The sequence below is a fragment of the Saccopteryx leptura genome, chromosome 6 (assembly GCF_036850995.1).
Source record: "Saccopteryx leptura isolate mSacLep1 chromosome 6, mSacLep1_pri_phased_curated, whole genome shotgun sequence".
Lineage (NCBI taxonomy): Eukaryota > Metazoa > Chordata > Mammalia > Chiroptera > Emballonuridae > Saccopteryx > Saccopteryx leptura.
Genome location: NC_089508.1, coordinates 123,972,749 through 123,996,445, shown reverse-complemented (window position 1 = coordinate 123,996,445; position 23,697 = coordinate 123,972,749). Strand labels below are relative to the sequence as shown.

General features: G+C 39.8%; 1 protein-coding gene and 1 pseudogene across 4 annotated transcripts in view; one reads left to right on the top strand and one right to left on the bottom strand.

Moving 5' to 3' along the window:
* UACA (uveal autoantigen with coiled-coil domains and ankyrin repeats) overlaps positions 1-23,697 on the top strand; it is a 106,143-nt gene that overhangs the window by 51,441 nt on the left and 31,005 nt on the right. For 2 of the 4 annotated variants that reach the window (XM_066387927.1, XM_066387928.1), the window contains exons 3-9: positions 4,500-4,606; positions 7,765-7,829; positions 8,610-8,667; positions 17,375-17,445; positions 17,549-17,655; positions 19,678-19,859; positions 21,675-21,712. In XM_066387927.1, the coding sequence (XP_066244024.1) occupies positions 4,500-4,606; positions 7,765-7,829; positions 8,610-8,667; positions 17,375-17,445; positions 17,549-17,655; positions 19,678-19,859; positions 21,675-21,712 (628 nt within the window). The remainder of the gene's footprint in view (positions 1-4,499; positions 4,607-7,764; positions 7,830-8,609; positions 8,668-17,374; positions 17,446-17,548; positions 17,656-19,677; positions 19,860-21,674; positions 21,713-23,697) is intronic. The other 2 variants (XM_066387930.1, XM_066387929.1) reach the window with 1 other exon arrangement.
* LOC136375959 (cell division control protein 42 homolog pseudogene) lies at positions 15,154-15,743 on the bottom strand (annotated as a pseudogene).

Genomic DNA, 23,697 nt, shown 5'->3' with positions numbered 1-23,697 from the left:
CAACTTTTTAAATTAAAAAGTCTTTATCAAAACCCACATTATAAAATCTTTCAAGCATCACTTTTAAACATTCTGGGCTAATACTTGTTCCCAATTTGAACAATTCTGAGCTAGAGAGAGAATGTCACAGTCCGACCAGTGGTGTGTTCTTCAGGCCCTATGGTAGAGTGCAGCCTGCCTTATTTGCCGCACTTCCTTTATGGCCTGAGCTGGCCCCTAAGAGAGGCAGGAAGAGTGTACAGAGGTTAAATAACTGGGTCTAATTCATGAACAGTCTTAGAGCTGGGATATGAACCCAACTTTTGTCTTGAAAGAGTTCTGTAAATTGCCAACTGTCTTTTCCTCTCAACTCCCAATTCATTTGTATATGGGTAGGTGAGAATTAAACTTAGTTTAAATGACAATGTTTATAGCAGAAAGGGAGGCAAAATAACCTGGGTGGCTTAAGGAGACAGAGGTCGTGATCCTTCCCTTTGTTTTTCTGTTACTGAGGACTGCTGGATTGTTGACATGTTTATCTTTTCCCCCACCTCCCCTTAGTCCTCATCCTTTCCCTTCCTGTGGGGGGGGGGGTCAGTTGAGTTAAAGGGTAAGATGTAGGCTCTGTTACTATCATCTATAATTACAGCAGTTAAAAGCAAGCCTGGGAAACTTTCCAGAGTTAGACGAGAAAAGTCTCATTTCCTGAAATTCCTCTCAGTCTTATACTGCATGAGTTTATTTAGACTGTCATAACTGGAAACCAGATACTAAATATAGAAGTTAATATCAAGAAATGAATAGGTAATGTTTGATGTGGGCCACTACCTTAGAATACTTAGATATTTAAGAATAGTAAAAATAACAAAGCATGACTTAAAAATGAAATAGTGTTTAAGAGCAATAAAGTTTGAAAAGTTCCAGTTTTTCTATAATGTTTTAATTCTATCAAGTAGGCAATTTGACACCTACAGAAACATTGGTTATTTTTAGTCCTGCTCCTATTTCAGCTAAATTTTAAGCTATTTATAGGGCTCACAGTACAAATAGTGAAAATTTAATTTCTAAAAGCAACTGTTTTTCATTTTTCTTTTTTTCCCAACACCAATATGTTAGAAGATGAAGGGGACCTTCTCTAGGTTGAACTTCTTCACTGAACTCTCTTTCCAGTCTTGCCTGTCCACACTTTGAATGTTTTGAATGAATGATTGCTTGAGTTTTTGTTCTGATTTTTTTGACCTAAGGTTCAATTTTGAGTGAAATTATTTGTATTAATGGTCAGAATTTTAAAAAATATGGTATAATTTGAGGAACTATGAACTTCGTTTTGTGAAATATTTGAGTAGTATTAGTCTTTGAAAGGGTTTTCACTATAGGAAGTAGAATTCTTTCTGGGTTTTATAGGATAAAAATACAAACTATTATTCCTTAATGAAAAAGCATTTTCTGTTTAGTCAATATAAACCCTGTTACAAATTCATATTCTATATACAAATACACATTCTATAATTATAAAAATAATTTTATTTTGGATGACCACAAAAGACAAAAGAAAAAAGTAATAAGTGCTCCTTGAGCTCTATCCAGTTTCAGAAACAAAATATTTGAAGCCCAGCCTTAGTTCCATGAGTATTCGTTCTCTTCCTGTTTCACTCCCTCCTCCATTGCAGGCCTTTGCCAGTGCAAATGGGGCCCCCACAACCACTCAGAGAGCTGTGGGTTTCCATTCCCAGCCCCTCAGCCCCTCACTGTCAGAAGTGTTGTTCAGTTCCCTGGAATCAGCAATTGCTCGTAGACAAAATGCCTCACACACCAAGCTCACCTCTCTGTGCCTCTATCCTTCCCTGCATTTTGGGACTTTTTCACCATCTTTTAGCTCACTGATGCCTTCAGACATATATCTCATATTTTATGTAGCTTTTCTAGTTGTCCTCAGAGGTCGGGATTGTCCAGATTCTCTGCATATCTGTCATTATCTGCATTTCCATTATGGAAGTAGAAGTACATGTCTTGTTTAAAAAAGAAAATGTACTGACTTTTTTTTTAATTGCAAAAGAGTATTTCTGTAATGCAGTGTTTCAAACTTCCTGCACAACTCTTTGCATACAACTTAGTGACTGCTCCATCTCCTTTCTGGAGTACATCTAATTATAACACACCAGCATTTATAATGCATTGTAGATTGTTCTGATTTCTGCCCTTTAGTACATCATTAGTGTATCATGTTGCTGTATTTTGAAGAAACAAGTCTTTCTAATTTTGTGAGCTAAGAAATGAAAACAAACAAACAAAAAATACCTCTAAGATTGTTGGGAGAATAAAAACATGTGCGTGAAACCCTGTTTCCTTGAAGGAAATTACTGTCCTCAAAAGTTCTGATGTGCATTGCATGGTATAATTTCCCATCTCAGTGTTGCAGAGAGATTGATACCCTCAGCCTTCCAGCATTTTAATTCTGCTATAGGAGGGCTTATCCAGCTCTTAAGAATAGTACATTCCTTTTGTAAGAAACATCTCCTTCTCTCTAATTCAAATTGTACTAGGTATGTTTAACTTTAATTAGTAGTTTGGTCTCTGGTTTGCATTTATAACCATCATACAGACGCGTGACTGAATGTTGTAATATCTGAAAGTGAACTTGTAATTTATCTCCAGATGTTGTCTCTAAGCATTCAGTTATTCAAATATTTGAGGGCCTAGCATCTTACTGGTACTTAGATTGGTTCTGGGAATGTAATAGGAAACAAAAGAGGCAAAAATCCTTGCTTTTATGGAGTTTATAGTTGAGTAGGAAAGGATTGATAGACTATAAGAAAATAAATCTTCAATTTATGTATTATATTAGAAAATGAGTAATTCTATTGTATAGATATATAATAGGGATGAGGAACTGAGTTTTCAGGGCATAGGGAACTGTAAAATATTTGAGTGGTGTGGTCAGGAAAGACCCCTGTGGACAGTGTGCTACAGTGTGTCTGTCCCGGGCACCTTGCTGGGTACTCTATACCCTTCATCTTCTGCCTTCTTCATGGCAGTTATTGTGCTGCTGAGGGCCTCAGTTCTATTTCAGCCTGAGGCCTCTGTCCTTTGCCAACAAGTCCTGATGTATTTATTTCCCAGTTTGGATTTGGTGGAGCACAGTGTCAATTCTTAATGCACGCAAAATATTTCTGTAAATATTAGTTGATCAAAGAAACAATGGAGTACTTTATCTTATGTCTGGAATACATCATGGCTTAAAGTTAATTTTTTTTTTTTTGTATTTTTCTGAAGTGAAAAGCAGGAAGACAGAGAGACAGACTCCCGCATATGCCTGACCAGGATCCACCCGGCTAGCCCATTAGGGGGCGATGCTCTACCCATCTGGGGCATTGCTCCGTTGTAACCGAAGTCATTCTAGCTCCTGAGGCAGAGGCCATGGAGCCATCCGCAGCACCCAGGCCAACTTTGCTCCAATGGAGCCTCGGCTGCAGAAGGGGAAGAGAGAGAGAGAGAGAAAAGAGAAGAGGGAAAGGTGGAGAAGCAGATGGGCGCTTTGCCTCTGTGCCCTGGCTGGGAATCAAACCCAGGACTTCCACACACCAGGCCGATGCTCTACCACTGAGTTAGCTGGCCAGGGCCTAAAGTTAATTTTTAAGTAGGCTTTACTTGCCTCATTAGGGAAATTGTTCAATTATGTCTGTTTATATGAAACTTCAACCAGTCATACAGGTTCCTGAGCTAAACGAAGAATTAGGTGGTAGTCTTGTGACTTTTGGAGAAGATGACAATCCCAGTTGTTTTTTTTTTAATTGATTTTTAGAGAGGCAGGGAGAGAGAGAGGGAGAGAAGGAGAGAGAGAAACATCAATTTTGTTCCACTCATACATGCCATCATTGGATGATTCCTGTATATGCCCTGACTGGGGATCACACCCACAACCTTGTTGAGACAGTACTCTAACCAAGTGACCTGTGTGGCCAGGGCCGATGCCAATTCTTTAATGACTTTCAAGTATAGTTTAGTTTGTCCTTTTGAAGACTTTTCTATTCTGTTTAACTGGATAATTCTAAAAAGAAGGGCTAGTGTTTTGATCAGTTTATGGCATTCACATTTGGCTGTAACCTCATTTGTTTTTGTACTTTCAGTATATTTAAAACAAAGCAAACTAGATATTTAAATTTATTTTATTTATATCACTGCTGATAGAAATTTTTTGGTACATTATTAAGTTTCAAGCAACAGTGCCTTCTATTGAAACAATAAACCATGGAATTAATGATGTGTAGCATAAATTTTCTGTTATTAAGACTATTGAGTACAGTATTGAAATATTCCATTAGTTCTAAGGAGGTATTTCTGCAAAGTATTGGTCCCATATGTATATTTGGGTTAAAATGAGTTTTTTTAGTATATGGGATAGATTTCTTTTCCTGTGTTAACTATATATGCACTCCAGTCTTTAAAATGTGTGTGTTGAATTAAGGGTGACCTTAGTGTAACATTACAGTTGACTTTTGGTGGTTTCCATGTCATCACAGATACTTCCTTTTGTCTAGCTTCCATGTGGTAGCCTCCAAGGGGAACCTGGAGTGTCTGAATGCCATCCTTGTCCAGGGAGTGGATGTCGCAGCCAGTGACACTGCAGGTGCGTTTGTCTCCGTCTTCTGTCATAAAGCAGGAAGGGGTCACAGCCATTGTCCACTGCTAATGTTTTTATTCAGACCTCAACGTAATTTGAAAAGAGCAGTCCTTAATTTTCTAAGTCGTTGAGAAGAGGTTACTTCTGAGGTATTGTGGGGGAGAGGGCAAGCACCAGGAAATGGAGCAGAGAGGGTTACGGACTGGTGAGCAGCTGAAGACCTAAAGTTAGCTGCTGGTCTTAGGAGTGTTAAAGGATCCCAAAATCTCAGACTTTAAAGAACCGTTAAGGCCATTTAGTTTCTACTCATATTCTATTCAGTTTATGAATTCTCTGTGTTGTGGGATCATTTGGCATTTGGTTGGATGTATCTTGGGGGGGGGAGCTCACTGCCTTACAACAACATTGCCAGTAATGATCATGACAAGAGTATCTGATGCTGACATAACATGTAAGTGCATTACACATGCCGGCTCCTTTTATCCTCACATCATCATCCCAGTGAGTCTGTGGGCTCTGGGTCCTGCAGTGGGTATGTGTTCTTAATTATTATGTCTCACGAGGAAACTGTTCTGTGTTTGGTTAGCTACATTTATTAAAAAAATTATCCCTTACCATGTTTTTTGCATAAACTTAGCCATACCTATGTCTGTCTTTTAAAATCTTTTAGCATAAGTCTGTGTGAAGTCTTTACACATCACAAGGTAGACCTTTAAGTATTACCTCACAGCTGTTGCTTTCTTCAGTGAGTGTGTTGGTTTTCCATTCCTCAGGGTAACCATTCTCAGTTCTCTGGGACACCTGACAGCTTTTTTCTCTGTGTTTGTGTTTTGTTAGTCAGTTAAATGGGAGGCGGCCTACAGCAGAGAATCTCCTTAACAACTTTAATACTTTTTCTAGGAGGCTGTTTCTTGAGCAGTACACACAGTCCCGTTGCTGTTTAGAAATGGGAGGGAGGGAGCAGGAAAGAGAAATCACAATTGAATTAAGGAGGATCATCTTTATTTACATATATCAAATATATATCAAATTCTAAACTGAAGGCCACACCATATACTGTACCTACCACCTGTGAAGGAACAGAAGTGCAGTCTCTGACTTATATACGCATTCCACTGATGGAGAGGAATATGTGTTTTTAGAAATTTGGACTAACCACATCTCTTTAAATTTATTGTGCTGATTCAAGTATTTTTTTTTTTTTGTTTTTTTTTCTGTGTTCTTTCTGCTCTGGACACTTCGCGTGGTGCACAGCCCAGTAACTCCTGCCTTCCCTCCTCCTGGCCTGGCCGGGCTCAGACGCTTCCCCAGCTCAGCTGACAGCATTTCACGTTTCACATTCTCCGTCCTGGCGCAGGCCACCTCACTTTGTCTTGTTTCTGCTGTTCTTCAGTCATGCTTTTATTTGCTTGGCTTATCATGTTTGTCTTTAGACAGAGTTGTCCTTTTCTGAGGACAAGGACCTTCTCTCACTTGTACCATTTGTTTTAATCCAGATGTGGATACTTGATAAAATTTGATTAAAAGAATTTTATCTTAATTTCTTTATTTGCAAGCAATATGAGAGTATCTGGAAGATAACTGGATTTCAAGTGAGTGTGGTTTTGAGGTTATTTGTGACCTCTGTCTCACCGAGTGTGTACCTTTATAGTGGTAAGCTTTAAATTTGATGTTTTCTTGATCCTTTTACCACTCTGTCTCAAGTGGCTGGATTTGAACTTGGTTAAGAAAATACCTGACCTGACATTTTTATGTGACCAAGTTTCTGTGGCATTTTGTTGAACAGCAGGGACTGTCACCACCTTGCCTGCTCCCACCATTCCACTTCACACTCTGTTATTTCAGTGCAAATGACAGTTGTTCTAATCATTTTTCACAATGTAAAATGTTTCTAGAAAATGTGCCCATGCATAGTAGCAAATTGAAATTTGAAGTCATCACTCTGGCTTAGTTGTCATTAGGGAAATTTTGGCATGGTGAGCATTTTGTATCTGGACCTGCATGGAGCCCTGGAGTCCTGGCCTTTTGCTCGTCAGCCTGATTGAGCATCTGCATGGAAGTGAGCAGGCCCAGGACAGCTTACCCTCTTACCCAGACTTACACAAAACAGAGTTGAAAGTCAATTGATTCATTCAGGATGAACAGAGTGTAAATTCTTTTCTAACAGAAAGATCTACTTGTGAAATAAAAAAAAGCTTTTCAGAAGTTTGAAGTTAGAGGGAATAAAGAGCATTAGAGATTGGAAGCTGGACTAGCCTGGTGAAACCCTGTCCTCTTCCACCACCACAGAGAGATGTGTGGGTAAGGGAGTGCACTAGGAAAAGGCATTTGGAGGGAGAACATTCTCTGTAGATTTACCATTTTCAGTGTTCAGAGTTAACCTTTCAGATTATCTAGCAACCACTTCCCTGCCCTCCTTGTCATTTCCTTTAAATTGCACGTTTTGACACACACAATTGAACAGACTGATTTTAAGAGACATAGTCTCTTAATGAACTTTTTAAAAAATTGATTTTAGAGAGATAAGAAGGGGGGCAAAGAAAGAGAGAAAAACATTGATTTGTTGTTCCACTTATTTATGCATTCATTGGTTGATTCTTGTACAGGTATGTGCCCTGTGCGGGGATCTAACTCTCAACCTTGGTGTATCGGAATGATGCTGTAACCAACTAGCTACTTGGCCAGGGCCTGGACTTTGAATTTTAGTTGAAGCATAGAAATTAGTTAGAGAACAGCCTTTCATTGACTTCTGTCTCTTAACTTCCCCCATTTTAGTACCCATGCTGCTGATACAGAAATGTTATGAGGAAGCTGGGTGTCTTTCTTTTCCTGCTTTCCCCATTCTCCTTTTCTCTTTCTCTTTTCCCCCTCTCTCCTTCCCTTCTCCGCTATTCTAGTACATAATTATTTACTTTGTCTCTGGCCTGGCTGCAGGTACTGGAGGTCCAGGGCAAATAAGACAAAGTGCTTACTCGTTATGCATGTGTATGTTGAATTTTTCTACCCAGCTGTTATGTCTTGGTGTGTACAATCATATCTTATTAAAACATCTTAGAAACTGAAAGCTGCTTACAAATTAAAGATCCAGTCAACTAATTCTGAAAGAAATGAATCACATTTCTATGGAAAATTTACATCTACATTTTAAATTATTTATTTTATAGGAAGAAATGCTCTCCATCTGGCTGCAAAGTATGGACACGCGTTGTGCCTGCAGAAACTTCTCCAGGTAGAAGAAGCAGTTGACATGTTGGCTGTGTTATTTTGACTGCAAATAATACATGTGTATCTACTATGTTTTAGGAATTTGAGATCAAAGAAAGTAGTAGGCTAACTCTGAGTGTTAGTTTACATAACATTTTTTCCATCGTTCTTGAAAGAATGCAAACAAAGAGCAAAAGCTCTGAGGGAAGTCAATGGCATAACTCAGTCTATTAAAAATAAATAACAAAGACCTGACCTGCCTGTTGACAGTAGGTAGAGATTGGAATTTCTGTTGTCTGGTATAGAACATGAGACAAAATGAGCCAGCATAGGATCTGTATATTTCTAATAAACATCAGTAACTTATATTACATAATATTAGTCATTAAACATGTAATCAGTCAACCACAACATTCTGTGAGCTAGTGGGCTGGGTTTTCAGTTAAAGGGTATGGTCATGAATTTCCATAACATTTTTTGCTACTAAGTTTAACAGCAGAACTTGTTTGTTTTTCTGATTCATTTTTTCAAGTTTTAACCCTGCTGGAAAAAAAAAAAACAACCCTAAAACAATAGTGTAGTTTCTATATCCCAGGCTATTGTTATGTGCCGTATGTTTTTCTGTGTGGTGAAATAATTTTTAAATTTACAGTACAACATTATTATATTTCTTTTATGTCAAAATATTTAGTGGCTTGTCTAGTAGTATTTGATAAATAGATGAGGTAACAGTTGCTCATAGCAGTTTAGATATTTAATTTTAAAATAAAACTCTTCCAGTTGATTAAGATTCTGTATTTAACAGTACAATTGCCCCACCGAACATGCAGACCTGCAGGGAAGGACCGCCCTTCATGATGCTGGTAAGCTGAGGCTGTACTGGACAGGAACAAGTATTTGTTAAAACGTCTAGGTGCTTATATTAATTTCAAAGTTTTAACATGCATACGTTTGTAAGAGAAACAGAGTATCACAAATTTATTTTTTACTCAAGTTTGAATTTTCTTTTAGATTCTGTAGCTTTAAAAAGATTCATTCAGCCAATATTTACTGGCCAGTTTGCTAGATCCTAAAAGTCCAAAGATGAATGAACCATGACTGGCTCCCAAGGCCCTCCAAGGAGGAAGGGGGTGGGGGAAGGGGGAAGAGGGAGAGAATAAGAATTAGTGAGTTAGTTTGGGAAGTTTTCTCTTTCTTGAAAACTACATTTATTGCCTGACCTGTGGTGGCGCAGTGGGATAAAGCGTCGACCTGGAACACTGAGGTTGCCGGTTCAAAACCTTGGTCTTGCCTGGTCAAGGCACATATGGGAGTTGATGCTTCCTGCTCCTCCCCCTTCTCTCTCTCTCTCTCTCTCTCTCTCTCCTCTTTCTCTAAAAACCAATAAATAAAATTTAAAAAAAAGAAAACTATATTTATCTAATTAATATTACTACAATAAGTGGTTATAATTAAGTCATAAATAGCACCTGACGTAGTAATTTCTTAATTAAGGTGGTGGTGGCTGTTTGCTTAAAGGTGTTGATCCTGAATTTCATGCTACTGTGTGTACTATATTTTAGAAAAAGATTTATAGTAATAATTTCACAGATTTTATTACTCATACTTGTGTATCTAAACTTATCTATATTGTTTTTTAGGTGTCTTAAAATACTTAGAAAAAGGTTGAGGCCCTGGCCAGTTGGCTCAGTGGTAGAGCGTCGGCCTGGCGTGTGGGAGTCCCAGGTTCGATTCCCAGCCAAGGCACACAGGAGAAGCGCCCATCTGCTTCTCCACCCCTCCCCCTCTCTTTCCTCTCTGTTTCTCTCTTCCCCTCCTGCAGCCAAGGCTCCATTGGAGCAAAGTTGGCCCGGGCGCTGGGGATGGCTCTGTGGCCTCTGCCTCAGGTGCTAGAATGGCTCTGGTTGCGACAGAATGACGCCCCAGAGGGGCAGAGCATCGCCCCCGGTGGGCATGCCGGGTGGATCCTGGTCGGGCGCATGCGGGAGTCTGTCTGACTGCCTCCCCATTTCCAACTTCAGAAAAATACAAAAAAAAAAAAACAAAAACCTTAGAAAAAAGATGGATATTAGGTATTTTTGGAATATAGTATCTGACCTGTGGCCCGACTCTTCTAAGCCTGACATTCCTACAGTTCATTAGAAAGCCAAAAAATGGAAAAAGAATACTTACCCTCTCTTTTCACATATATGGACCATCTCCAGTATATTAAAGTGGTTTGCATTAAATATGCATTGTACTTCAAATTTTCTTCAAACTTTTATACCTAAATTTTCTTTCAGTGTTTTCTTTTTACATTTTATGGTGCTTTTATGATAGTTTAATTGTTTTACACAGTGCATTTTTTTCTTTTCTTTTTGCATAGAATGGTATTATTTGCAAGGCATTTTTATATACTTTATCATTTGAGCCTCAAAATGACCTTCATAATAAATTACTATAGATTTTATTTTTTATAATTTTGTAATGCTACTTAAATAAAAACATAAGCTTAGATTCATAAGTGATATCCTTATGAAACTTGTATAGTTATGAAATCACCAAGACAAATTAAATTTATAACCATTAAAAGGGCAGTTTATATTTATAATGCTAATTTGCTGTACTTGATGGAATTTTAAAAATGATTTTGCTGCTTGAAGTATGACTGACTGTATAACACGTGATACATATGTTTTCTTACCACTTTATCCTAGTTTAAAAAATTAATCCAACATTATTAATAACTACTTTAAAAATTATTTTTAACTATGGTGGAAAATTTCAAACATACATCAAGTTAGAATGTTATATAGTAAAACACTTAAACTCTTCACTCAGCTGAGACAGTAATGACATAGGGCCCATGTGAGCTCGTCTAGACCACCACACACTATTCTCCCGCTCTGATGACATAGGGCCCATGTGAGCTCGTCTAGACCACCACACACTATTCTCCCGCTCTGATGACATAGGGCCCATGTGAGCTCGTCTAGACCACCACACACTATTCTCCCGCTCTGATGACATAGGGCCCATGTGAGCGCGTCTAGACCACCACACTTCTCCCGCTCTGATGACATAGGGCCCATGTGAGCTCGTCTAGACCACCACACACTATTCTCCCGCTCTGATGACATAGGGCCCATGTGAGCTCGTCTAGACCACCACACACTATTCTCCCGCTCTAATGACATACGGCCCATGTGAGCTCGTCTAGACCACCACACACTATTCTCCCGCTCTGATGACATAGGGCCCATGTGAGCTCGTCTAGACCACCACACACTATTCTCCCGCTCTGATGACATAGGGCCCATGTGAGCTCGTCTAGACCACCACACACTATTCTCCCACTCCCTGGCATATTTTATATGAAATACAAGACATCATATAATTTTATCCATAAGCAATTCCATTTGTGTGTCTAAAAGATAATGATTCTGTTTTGTAACCTAAGTACATTGTTACACTTAATGCATTTGAAGATGTTTTCAGTGTTATCTAGTCAGTATTCAATTTTTCCCATTATTTTTATTTTATGCTTTTTTGAGGTAAAATTGTGTATATAAATTTGTACATATACATAATTAATGTGCATTTTAAGATATGAGGTTAGCTCTCATGTTAAAATTTTTTATCATACACAGAGAACACCGAAAACAAAACACACACACATACACACACACGTGTGCGTATGTGCGACGAAATTTTTGTATGTGATGAGTGTGTTTAGTACATTAATTGTGTGGTGATGGTATCACCATTTATGCATATATCCAAACTCATCAGAATGTATACATGTGCAGTGTTTGGTATGCTATAGATTTTATTGTCCCGGTATTTAACACTGGTACAACTTATGAATTGAAATCTTAATATTTGTTCAGTAGGTGTATGGGTGAAGCTAGAATGAAGACTAAGTTGATGTGACTAAAAAATAAAACTCCAATATCAGCTCCTTATTAAAAACACTGTCGAGTGGTAGAGGTTGGCAGGTTACTGAAGGCCCTTCATGAACTGAGTTCTTTCCATCTTGTTGCTCCACTCCCCTCAGTATCTCCCTCAACTGCGTGGTCAGAGCAGGGTTGCAATCTTATCCATGTCTGGTGACCAGAAGGGGGAAGGAGAGCATGTGCCCAAAGTCTGTGGCCCAGATCAAGAAGTGGTAGATAGCTGTCTATTCATATTCTGTCAATTAAAGCAAAGTGAGTTGACTGTATCTGTCTGCAGGAGAGGCTCAGAAATGTAGTGTGTAGGTGACAGTTATGGCCGAGCTGCTGTCCTATAGAACAAGGAAGAACAGATTTTGGTAACAGATTGCATTTTCTGCAACCCTCTGGCCTTCCAGGTATTGCTGCAGCCCCTACTTTCCACACATAGATCCCTTTACCCCTCCCCAAGGGAGAGGATGCTCAGGCCACCCCATTAGTGCAGCTTGCTCAAACTCTAGGATTCCTGCACTGCAGTTTTTTGGTTTTTGTTTTTGGTTCTGATGTGGCTCTTCATCACTAAGCAATCTGCAGACTCAAAAGAAGAGATCTGCTCCTCACAGTATATAGTGATGGAGCAAGAACAGGGTAAGTGAAACAAAGAGTCGTTTTCAGAAAAGGAAGAACCCAGAAACACACAGCAGTCACTGGTCAATAGCAGGTATCAAACGCTGCCAAGCAAAACTTGCAAAGACTTCCTACGGGCGTCTTGGAGAGCATTTCTTGGTTAGCTCCTCTGGATGCCCCTAGTTCTCTTTTCTGGAAGAAATCCCTTATCCTTTGTCCGCTGTGGACCCTAGCCCTGCCTTCTAGGAGGTTCTTACTTGTCCATTGTCCTTCAAGACCCAAAATAAATTGGATGTTGGAGAGTATGTCGTCTGTGGAGGCAGCTTAAGGGCCAGGATAATCATGAGTTTTAGGCAGCTGAGCTTTTGGGGTCTCAGGCAGTAAATTTCCCTCCAAGCTTTGGCACATTTCTGATCTCTTTGTTGCCTGCCACTTCCATATGTCAGGATCCATCTCCAAAGTTATTTTCTGCACATAAAGTTCTTAACCCTTCTTTATTTCTTGTCTGTATTTCTAGGCTCGTGCTTCTCTACCTTTAACGGCTAGTACCTCAGAGCCATCTGAAAAATAGTCTTGAATGGGGATATAATCTTCTTAGTCTGATGTTTAGTCCAGCACTGAATCTTTTTATCCCTTTTCCCCCCGTTCTTCCTTATTGGGAGGTCTTTGAGAAAAGTTGTGACTGATACTAGTTTTATAACTTGTGTGATAAAAGAAACAATGGCCTCTCCACATCTGTGAGGTCCCAGATATCCAGACATTTTCTACTTCCTTCCCTCTGTGTTCACAGTTTGGCTGATTCTTGCCTGATCTCATCTCTTTCTTACAATCATTACTGAAAGTACTGAGCAGCTGCAAATATGCACTCAGATTTTGGCACTTTTTATTGCTTCCCCTAGTAAGGCTCCATAGTCACATGGTTCACCTCCCAAATGGTCGTAGATGGTAGCTCAGTCAGATGCTTTGCCAGACCATGAGAAAAGCCACAAGGTTCCCAGCCCGAAATATGTTTACTTACTGCCCCACTGCTTAAAGCTTAAAGCGGTGTCAGGGGATTTAGGAATCTGCTCTAGCATTCCTAATTCTTGTCAACCACCTTTGTTTTAGGAATGAGAATAGGCTGTTGTTAGAGACACTGTAAAGTGATATTCGCTTTACAAAAAACCCCATAGGATGATGATGATGATGATGATGATGATGATTGGTTGTGGAAGGGTTCTTTGTTTAATACATCTGTAAAGTATGCATATGCAAGGAATTAAGACATGATAAAGCATTGGTTCAACACTAATGAATCTACAAGGATTAGGATTTGGAAAAGGTGGAAATGACCTGAACATTTTATTTTTATTTAAACTTTTTAAAACTTGATTCATTTTAGAGGGGGGGGGAGAAGGGGGAGGAGCAGGAAGCATCACCTCCCATATGTGCCTTGACAAGGCAAGCCCAGGGTTTTGAACCGGCGACCTCAGCATTCCAGGTTGATGCTTTATCCACTGCACCACCACAGGTCAGGCTTGTTTTTTTTTTTTTTTTTAACCTAGACATTTTTAAAAATTGGAAACTGTGACCAAAACCAGCTGAGACAATCCCAGTTAACGCATAGTGAGCTAGAGAGCTTCAGTTGGCTGCACCAGGGTTCCTCATGCAGAACAGAAATCAGGAGTCCCCTGCCTGGCCCCATATTGTTAATGTCCTCCCCACCCCCAGGTCTCCCCTGGCTTCTTAGTGAAGCAGATCTCCATCCTCATGGCCTGAAGAGGATGTTAATCATTTTACAGTCATTGGCCCGTCTTCCAGCACCAGCCGGCACGTGTTCCGGGTCGTCAGCAGTGTCTCGGGAACACAGAACTGGAGGCTGCGGAGCCGCACATCTGTGCTGAGCATGCAAGACAATGACTGACAGGGAAAATTATTATTTTTTCTTAATTGTGTACTCAGTCCATTTAGTATTTCAAAATGGACCCCTGAAAAACAGGCTAGAAATATATCTGTTTGGGTATAACTCCATGATGTAATCATAATCCTCTTGCCCTGTAGTATTAAAAAGTCCCAACAGTATATGGCTGTCCACCAATCATAACTGTGACTACGTAGTTATCAGAAACAGGCGACGCCTGCTCAAAAGGTGTAACACTTCTCATTTTTCAGTGAAAGAAGTTAGAAATTCAAAAAGATGGGTAAATGGCTAAAAAAGAGGAGGGACAAGGCAGGTCTCCCTACTCTCATGAAACTCATCCAATACTGGGCCCACTTCAGGGTGGAGAGAAAGGCGACTTCAAAGAGGAAGACGTTACTAAATGAGGCATTACTGTACTCTGCTGAGAGTACCCAGTGGGGAGCGTGTTTCCTAAGCTAGGTCTGGACAGTGGGTGCAGTGTAGGAAAACTCCATCCTCCTTAAGACCAGTCCAGTCATTAATGCTCTTTTAAAAAATGACTAATTGAAAACTAATTTTCCCCTGTACCCCTCACCACCCAAAAGAAAAAAGAGCAACAAGAACTAGATGTCTCAGATCACTCTCCAGAGTGCAACCTGAGAGCAGCTTTAACTGAATTAGACTGTTGCAAAGTCACCACAAGCATGCCCTGTTGTTAAACAAAATAAAATTTTGAAACAACGAAACAAAAGCTAGTACTGATCACTTTTCTGACAATATACAATTACTCAAGTTAACTAATACTGAGAAGGGGAAAGGGCCATACCTATGGGTCTTGTCTCACATGAGTGCCTGCGCGTAAGTGCAGGGCGTGTCATTATTGCAAAAACAAATTTTAATTTTGAATCTTTAGCTTGATTTGAACATTGCTTTTAATGTGATACTGTCACCAGGCATGCAGAAAGGGCACTGGAGAGATGTTTGCAGGAGCGTGTGCTGCAGCTCTTGGGTTCTGGAGGCCGCAGGGCAGCCAATATTGCTTTGTCCAGAGCGTGCGTTGGCCTTCCTGTGTGAGTGCAGAGCACTTTGCACACTTGCTGTCCTCCAGGACATGGGCCAGCTTTTCAGCAGTCTCTGGAGTAACAGGCTTCTGCCTTTCTTAGCAAGTTTTTCACTAGGAGAGGGGTCATCTGAGATCAGTTTGGGTCCCAACAAGCAAGAAAGGAGTCTTTGGACAGTGGTGAGTTATTTCAGGCACTCACTTTTCCTTCACATCTTCAAATGAAGATGGAGAGACCCCTGAAAAACAGGCTAGAAATATATCTGTTTGGGTATAACTCCATGATGTAATCATAATCCTCTTGCCCTGTAGTATTAAAAAGTCCCAACAGTATATGGCTGTCCACCAATCATAACTGTGACTACGTAGTTATCAGAAACAGGTGACGCCTGCTCAGATGGAAGTTGTTGTGTAGGATAACGGGAGATATGTTCTACCAACGGCACTATTGCCCAAGCTCATTTAATTGTCAGCATTGCTGAAATAGATTTCTATCCACTTTAAATGTTTCGAATCCAATGATGACCTCAGCTTCTCTGCAAGGGTGTTGACAGTACTGCAGAATACATTTCTTTTATGTTTCAATCCTGACATTGAGATTAGCTTGTGCCTCTGCTCCACATGGTCATTCAGGGATCTAGAGTTCTTCCATTTTGCAGTTCTACAGTCGCCTGTAGTGGTCAGCAAACTCATTAGTCAACAGAGCCAAATATCAACAGTATAACGATTGAAGTTTTTTTTGAGAGCCAAATTTTTTAACTTAAACTATATAGATAGGTACATTCCTTATTGAGGTAGTGCCCGCACATGGTATTTTTTGGAAGAGCCACACTCAAGGGGCCAAAGAGCCGCGGTTTGCCAACCAGGGGCCTAGGGCATTGTCCTCATCTTTAAGACTGAAGCAGATGGCAGGCACCTCTGTTTTCCTGCTAGCAGAAAGGGGAAAGATTGTACAGGAATGCATAACCATTATTTTAAGCCCTAGGCTCAGAAGGTAGCACCATCACTCCAGTTAGGTTACAGAGGCATGCTCTAACTCATGCGGTTCTGCATGCATGCAGGGACACTGGGAACTGTGGTCTCTAGGTGAGCCATCCATGTGCCCAGCATAACTGGACTGCCATGGAAGAAAGGGTGGTCAGAGTTGGGTGAACAATTGGCATTCTTCATCATAGCACCTTTCTTAGTGGCTTTATTTGTTCAATATATCATAACTGGAATTTATTATGCTTTACATTTTTTTCATTCTTATTTTTAATTGGGCCTGAATGGTTCTTGATTTTGTAATTTCTGAATTAATGTATTCAGTTTTGGTTTATCTTTTTTTTTAAGTTTGGTTATATATTTTCTGTAAAAAACTTGCTGAATAAAGACATCCAGAAATGAATATTTATTGGATTTTCTTAATGTATATTTGGTTTAGCACTATTAAATTTTACACACAAAAAAAAGGAACACTGACCTTGTCAGTACTTTTGGTGCTAATAATCTAGTATTAATGCATAGGCTTTAAAAAGAATCCTATTTTATAAATTTAACGGTAATGTTTTTCCTAATACAGATATGAACTCTAGTGTTGGTCAGAGAAGAAACATCGTGCAATTTTGTAATTTTCAGTAAACTGACCCTGCTTTGCATCGTTAAGGGCAGATGTTGAAAGAGAGTGTGAATTGTATGAGTCATACTTTGTCTACTGTGGCTCTTTTCTAAAAAAGTGAACAGGATTCTTTCATAAAAACTCAGCTCACACTTCATGGGTCAAGCCAGATATACCCATGTTTAAAAAATACTATCAATAGAAAGCTTATCTTTAATTTTTATTATCCGTGTTTACCTTTAGAATGACAGTATATTCTTGTTTTCTACAAGGATGATATTTGTTGGTTTCAATAAATTATATAAAAATTTACCAAATGATCTTATCTAATCCATTTTCAGATAGGAAACTGATGCTTATAATACTGAACTGAGAGTGAATGTTGTGAAGTGTGGTAGTTTAGAAAATGAAGAATTTATCCCTTATATGGTCTTAGCAGAACACCATGTTTCACCAACAGATGTTCACCATCTCTTGTGTCCCTTTGTTCTTAAAGCCATGGCAGACTGTCCTTCTAGCATACAGCTGCTTTGCGACCACGGGGCTTCGGTGAATGCCAAAGACATGGTAAGTCAGTTTACATTTATTCTCATTTCAACCCATGTGTTCTGACTTTTATGTTGTGAGGATTTTGCTGCCTTAAAGCAGTTTTATTTTTCCTGTTACTTAGGATGGGCGGACGCCCCTTGTTCTGGCCACACAGATGTGTAGGCCTGCGATCTGTCAACTACTGATAGACAGAGGAGCGGATGTTAATTCCCGAGACAAACAAAACAGGTAATTTTTTCTATCACAGCTCCCACACACCAGCAGCCTGCACAGTGATTCTGAAATGCTGCCGGGACTTAGCCTTTCCATCCCTTTTGGTTATCCCCTTCCTTGGAACTAACACTGCTTTTTCTTTTCCCTCAGAGCCTGCCTAGGGTGGGGTAACATGTGGAAGGTGATAAGTAAATGCAGAATACAAGCAGTGATTAGAGCCCGGGCCTGAGTCAAAGGGTGGAAGAAGGAGGATGTCTAATGAAATGGGTTCAAATAAGATGTAAGGGAGAAGAATAAAAAATTACATCAACGTGACAGCTATTTGTTTGTCTTTTGAGAGTGAAAACTACATCTACAATTCACTTCTCCACTAATGAGTCTTTGACTGTTGAGTGCCCTGAGCTTGGCCTGTTTCAGGACAGATTCTCAGTTGTGTACCAGTAACGACTATGTGAAAGAGACCTAGACCATCCATACACAGCGGAGTGTAGCGGTTTCTCAAGGAGCTTGAAATGTTTCCGTACAGATTTTCCTTGAGAAAAATTGTGCCTCTTTCCTTGGCCCAGGCACAGGACCACCTCTGAAACTGAGTTCATACTCTGTCCCAAGATTCCCTTGGTTTATTTGAGCTTCTGTATTTGATGCTGTTTGAGTTGATGTGCACTTAGAATTTCTAGGCCTGGTGTGTCATGGTGCTTGCTATATTATCATTCTGGTGTTTATGGTCATCAAGTTTCTGACAACCAAGTAGCTGAAAGGCAGGCCCTCTATTAGTTGAAGCATTACAGTAATTTATAATGAGTTTCTGGAATTTTATGGATGATTATGAGTGAAGTCGGTTTCTTTTGACGTAATTTTATTTTTCTAAACATGTACCTATTGTTTGTAGTCCATTGCAAGTAGAGAAATATAATAAAAGTCTTTAGATGTCAGATTTTATAGCTCTGTTTTACTTTTTCAGAACCTCAAAGGAAGAAATTCTTAAGCAGTTAAATTATTGACATGGTTACTGAGAAAGTGGCCATGTATTTGTTTTTGCGGATGCTATAATCTGGTTCCAAGCCTGACTAAGAAAATTTGATTTAAAATAAATTTTAGTGTCAGAGAGGCATGGTCTGGTTGGCCCATATATAATGCCTTATTTTTTAGATCATAAATTGTTCCAAGCATGTTTGTCTCTGTTTTAGTTTTCATTGGAATTTCACAAAAACATCAATGAGTGTAGGTAGCAGATGGTTTTAAAAATCAATTAAAACCTTAGGTTCTGACGCTGTATTCAAGTTTCTTTTTATTCCCCTGTCCTATCTACATATAGCATTTTCTTCCCCAGTCACACAAACTGTGTTAACGTTTGTTTTGTATAAAATTGTGTAGCAGTAACTGGTAGGGAGGATAAGAGAGAACTAGAACATATGTGGTGTGCAGCGAGAATCAGCTTCCTTCTGAGATCCAGTGTTCACCACCGAAGACAGAGTTAGATAAGTCATTTTACTTCCTGAGGTGCTGCTTTCCTCAGCATAAAAAGAGAGAATTGGGCAAAATAATTGCTAGAAAGTTAAAATATAAGATTAAAACCTAGAGTTGTAAGTATGGCTTTTTTTTTTTTTTTTTTTTTTTATTTTTCTGAAGTTGGAAACGGGGAGGCAGTCAGACAGACTCCCGCATGCGCCCGACCGGGATCCACCCGGCATGCCCACCAGGGGGCGATGTTCTGCCCATCCGGGGCATCGCTCTGTTGCAACCAGAGCCACTCTAGCACCTGGGGCAGAGGCCACAGAGCCATTCTCAGCGCCCGGGCCAACTTTGCTCCAATGGAGCCTCACTGCAGGAGGGGAAGAGAGAGACAGAGAGGAAGGAGAGGGGGAGGGGTGGAGAAGCAGATGGGCGCTTCTCCTGTGTGCCCCGGCTGGGAATCGAACCCGTAGTATAACTTTTTAAAGTAACATTTATTCTTTAAAAAAGGTGGCTCTAGAAGATTTCTGAAGTATTTGCTTGGGTCTTTCTTAAGGTTCTTTATTCTTCTGTCTTCCCTCTTAGAACTGCTCTCATGCTGGGCTGTGAGTATGGCTGCAAAGATGCCGTAGAGGTCTTAATTAAAAATGGTGCTGACGGAAGCTTGTTGGACGCCCTTGGCCATGACTGTTCTTACTATGCAAGAATTGGTGACAATCTGGACATTCTAACCTTATTGAAAACTGCATCGGAAAGTACCAACAAAGGTACCAACAATTTTTTTGTAACTAGAAAAGTCTAGGTTAATTAGGAGCAGCTTATAAAAATTTAGATGGTAGAACTACAATTTATAAGAAGCAAAATCTTCATTACCGATCAACAGCTTATCTCCCTGTGTCCCCTGGCTCTGTGCTTCGTCACCTGCTGGGAGGCAGTGCGTGTTGCGAATATAGTTTATCAGTAAACCCTACTCTACTGTGGAATAAATTAAGAACTGAGTAGAAAGAATCAAATCAAGTGTTTTAGTAATATATATATATATATATATATATATATATATATATATATATATACACACACATATCTATAGATATATAGATGGGGTAGGGTGAAGCTCTAAATTTTTATACTTCCAGTTTTAAAGGATCATTTTTCAAACCAGTATATAACACTGCTCACAAAAATTAGGGGATCAGGGGAACATGCAGATACTCCAGTACTTTCAGCCTTGTGTATCATGCATTCTCACCAATGAAATAAAAGTTGGTTTTGCTTCTCATCTGCATAATTGAACAACTTTCTTCGACTTGTTTGCTTTTCTGATGTTCTTGTTTAATTTAAAAAAATCAAATCCTTTATCACTTCATATTCATTTTTAAATATCCCCTAATTTTTGTGAGCAGTATATATTCAATAATACTTACTGAATACTTGTGCCAAGTGCTTTTCTATGTTTACTAGAAAGCAATTGGAAAATACAGAAAAGAATGACAAATAAAATTAGCCACTCATCCTACTGCTGAGGAGCCTCTGTTAACATTTTGAGGAATGCCTTTCAGCCTTCTCCCTGTGCATGCGATTGAGTAGAGTGAGCGAGTAGAGTGAGCTGTAGATTACTTTCTGTGTAATATATTTTGTAGACTTTTCCCTCATAAATAAATATTTTTTCTACAGTATGATTTTTATGGTTGCATAAAATTCCATCTATTTTTAAGTTTAAGCAATTTTCTGTAGGTATCATTTAAGTTGTTTATAGTTTTTACTAATATTATAAATAACAATTTAGTGACTGTCCTTATGCATAACTATTTTAGCATATTTTTATTATACCTTTTTTTTTTATATTTTTCATAAGTGAGAAGCGGTGGGGAGGCAGACAGACTCCTGCATGCGCCCTACTGGGATCCACCCGGAAAACCCACTAGGGGACGATGCTTGACCCCTCTGGGGCATTGCTTTGCTGCGATTGGAGCCATTCTAGTGCCTGAGGCGGAGGCCATGGAGCCATCCTCAGCACCCAGGCCAACTTTGCTCCAATGGAGCCTTGGCTGTGGGAGGGGAAGAGAGAGATAGAGAGAAAGGAGAAGAGGAAGGGTGGAGAAGCAGATGGGCACTTCTCCTGTGTGCCCTGGCCGGGAATTGAACCCGGGACTCTCGCACACCGGGCCAACGCTCTACCGCTGAGTCAGTCAGCCAGGGCTTATTATACCCTTAAGATCAATTCCTAGAAATTGAATCATGGGTTCTCAGGGTCTGCACATTTTTTTAAGCTTTTACTGTATATTGACAAATTGCCTTTCAATTGGGAGTGTTTTATATATGGTAGTTTCTACCTGCCTCCCCTCCATAGCATTGAATATTATCTACCTGGATATTGTCATTGCAAAAAAAAAAAAAAAAAGGACTACTTTGCCAATTTGAGTTGTAAAAATGTTATTTCACTATTATTAACTGTAAGCTTTAAAGGAAACTTTAAAATTTAGTTTTCTCATATTGACTCAGTTGGGTAGTTAGGGAACTCATATCTACCCAAGTTAACCTGCTGTCTCACTTTCCTCTTCCTCATCTTTTTAACTCTTCAGGGAGAGAATTTTGGAAGAAAGGACCATCGTTACAACAGGTAGATCTTAATTTTAATTCAAAAAATTTTATGTATATATAAAATGCAGTTTAAGTAAAGTGCTTAGTAAAAGTGGTTAGTGATTTTGGATAACTGTTTTGAGTTTAAAAGCGTGCCCCTCTCTCTGCTCAGTGAATCCTGCCCATATAGAACCTGGGTGTTAATAGCTGAGGTTTTGCCTAAATAATCTCGCTCAGTTTGAGACATTGGATTCAATTAAATGAGAGCATCCAGTGGGAAATAGGCAGCCCCTTGATTGCCGACCTGGAATATCCACCCTCCGAGTATGAGACTCTGCACCGTGTGAGGTTCTTAAATGATGTGTTTCAGCCTGGCAGGTCGTGGCTGGGTTTTTTCTATTCTTCCTTAATGACGGATCATGTATTTACTGTTATGGGAAATTCTCCCAACATGATAAGAAATGAAGAAAACAGAACTCAAAATCTATTATATATTGTGATTTCAATACTGCTATTAACATTTTGGTTCCCTTTTTCTTTTCTGTATTTAATTTAATGAGGGCTTTTCCTTTAAAACAATGCAGTGCATGAACTAATTCCTGCCTTGCACTAGTCTTATCAATTCACTCTTCAGCCCCAGTTTTGTGAGCCTCGTCTTAATAAGTGCCTTATCGTTCTTTCCTCATTTCACCCAGTCAGAATGGGGTGGGCTTCCGGCGCTGGTCCCTCTCAGCGCAGGCCGCTCCTCCTGCCGCTCTTTCCTTCCGCTCTCAGCCTTTCTCTAGGGGGAGGCCTGGGCAGTGCCCGGCCTGAACACAGCACCATCAGGCACCCTTGGGCACCCTCTATGCAGTTCTTATCATCGTTCTGCATCATTTCTCTCCCTCTCACCCGAGTCAGAGCTGTAGGAAAGCCTGCTTCCCCGAGTCAGAACTAGGTAATACAGTCATGCATGGGTCTGCCTGCTGTCACTTTTCTTTTCCATCTGGAGCAGCTGTGCTGACCTTCTCTCTTGTTCCTTGGATGACCTGAGTAGGGGTAGGGGAAGTGAAACATACAGTGTTGTCTGTCCAAGCCATCACACATAGAAGCAGAGAACGATGATGTCTGAAACATACAGATGTTTGAAGAACTCTTGAATATTAATATGGGGATGGTACTCTGCTCATTAAAGTCTAAAAGAATACATGGAGTTAATAATATTCTGCTGGGAACTGTAAAACTCACTTTTTCTATTTTTATTGAATACATTAAAAATATATTCTGTAAATTTAAGTATCTTCCAGTATTAAGGGGCATATGATCCCTGTTATCAAGAGGACTATAGTAGACTTTTTAAATTTTTATTTTTAAATTGGATTTATTGGGGTGATACTGGTTAACATAATTATACAGGTTTCAGGTGCCCAGTTCTATAACACATCTCTGTACACTGTATTGTGTTCACCCCCCCCCCAGTCAAATCTTTGGCCATCACCACTTACCCACCCCCACACCCTCCCCCTCCTCTCCTCCCCACAATCACCCAACCACACTGTTCTGTGCCCATGTATTTTTTTCTTTGCTTTTGTTTGTCCTTTTTTGCTCTATCCCTCCACCTGCCTCACCCAACACTCCCACCTGACAGCTGTCAGCCTGCTCTCTGTATATGAGTCTGCCTCTGTTTTGCTTGTTAGTTCATTAGATTCCACATATGAGTGAACTCATATGGTACTTGTAATTCTCTGACTGGCTTATTTCACTTAGCACAATGCTCTCCAGGGCAATACAATTTAAAAAATACAGTTATTTGGTTTGCCTAACAAGTATCTGTAGAACACCTATTACTGTTCTCAGTGCCGGGAGATGAGAGCATTCAAAGTTTCTACCTACGGAATTAGCTCTAGCCCAGTGAAAGAGATGACTGATGGCAGAGGAGCATTTGAGATCATAGCAGATGCTCTGAAGAACAGTGGAGCAGGATGAGATCAGGAAGAAAGGGGAGGGAAGCTAATTTAGACTGAGTGGTCAGCAAAGGCCTCTCCT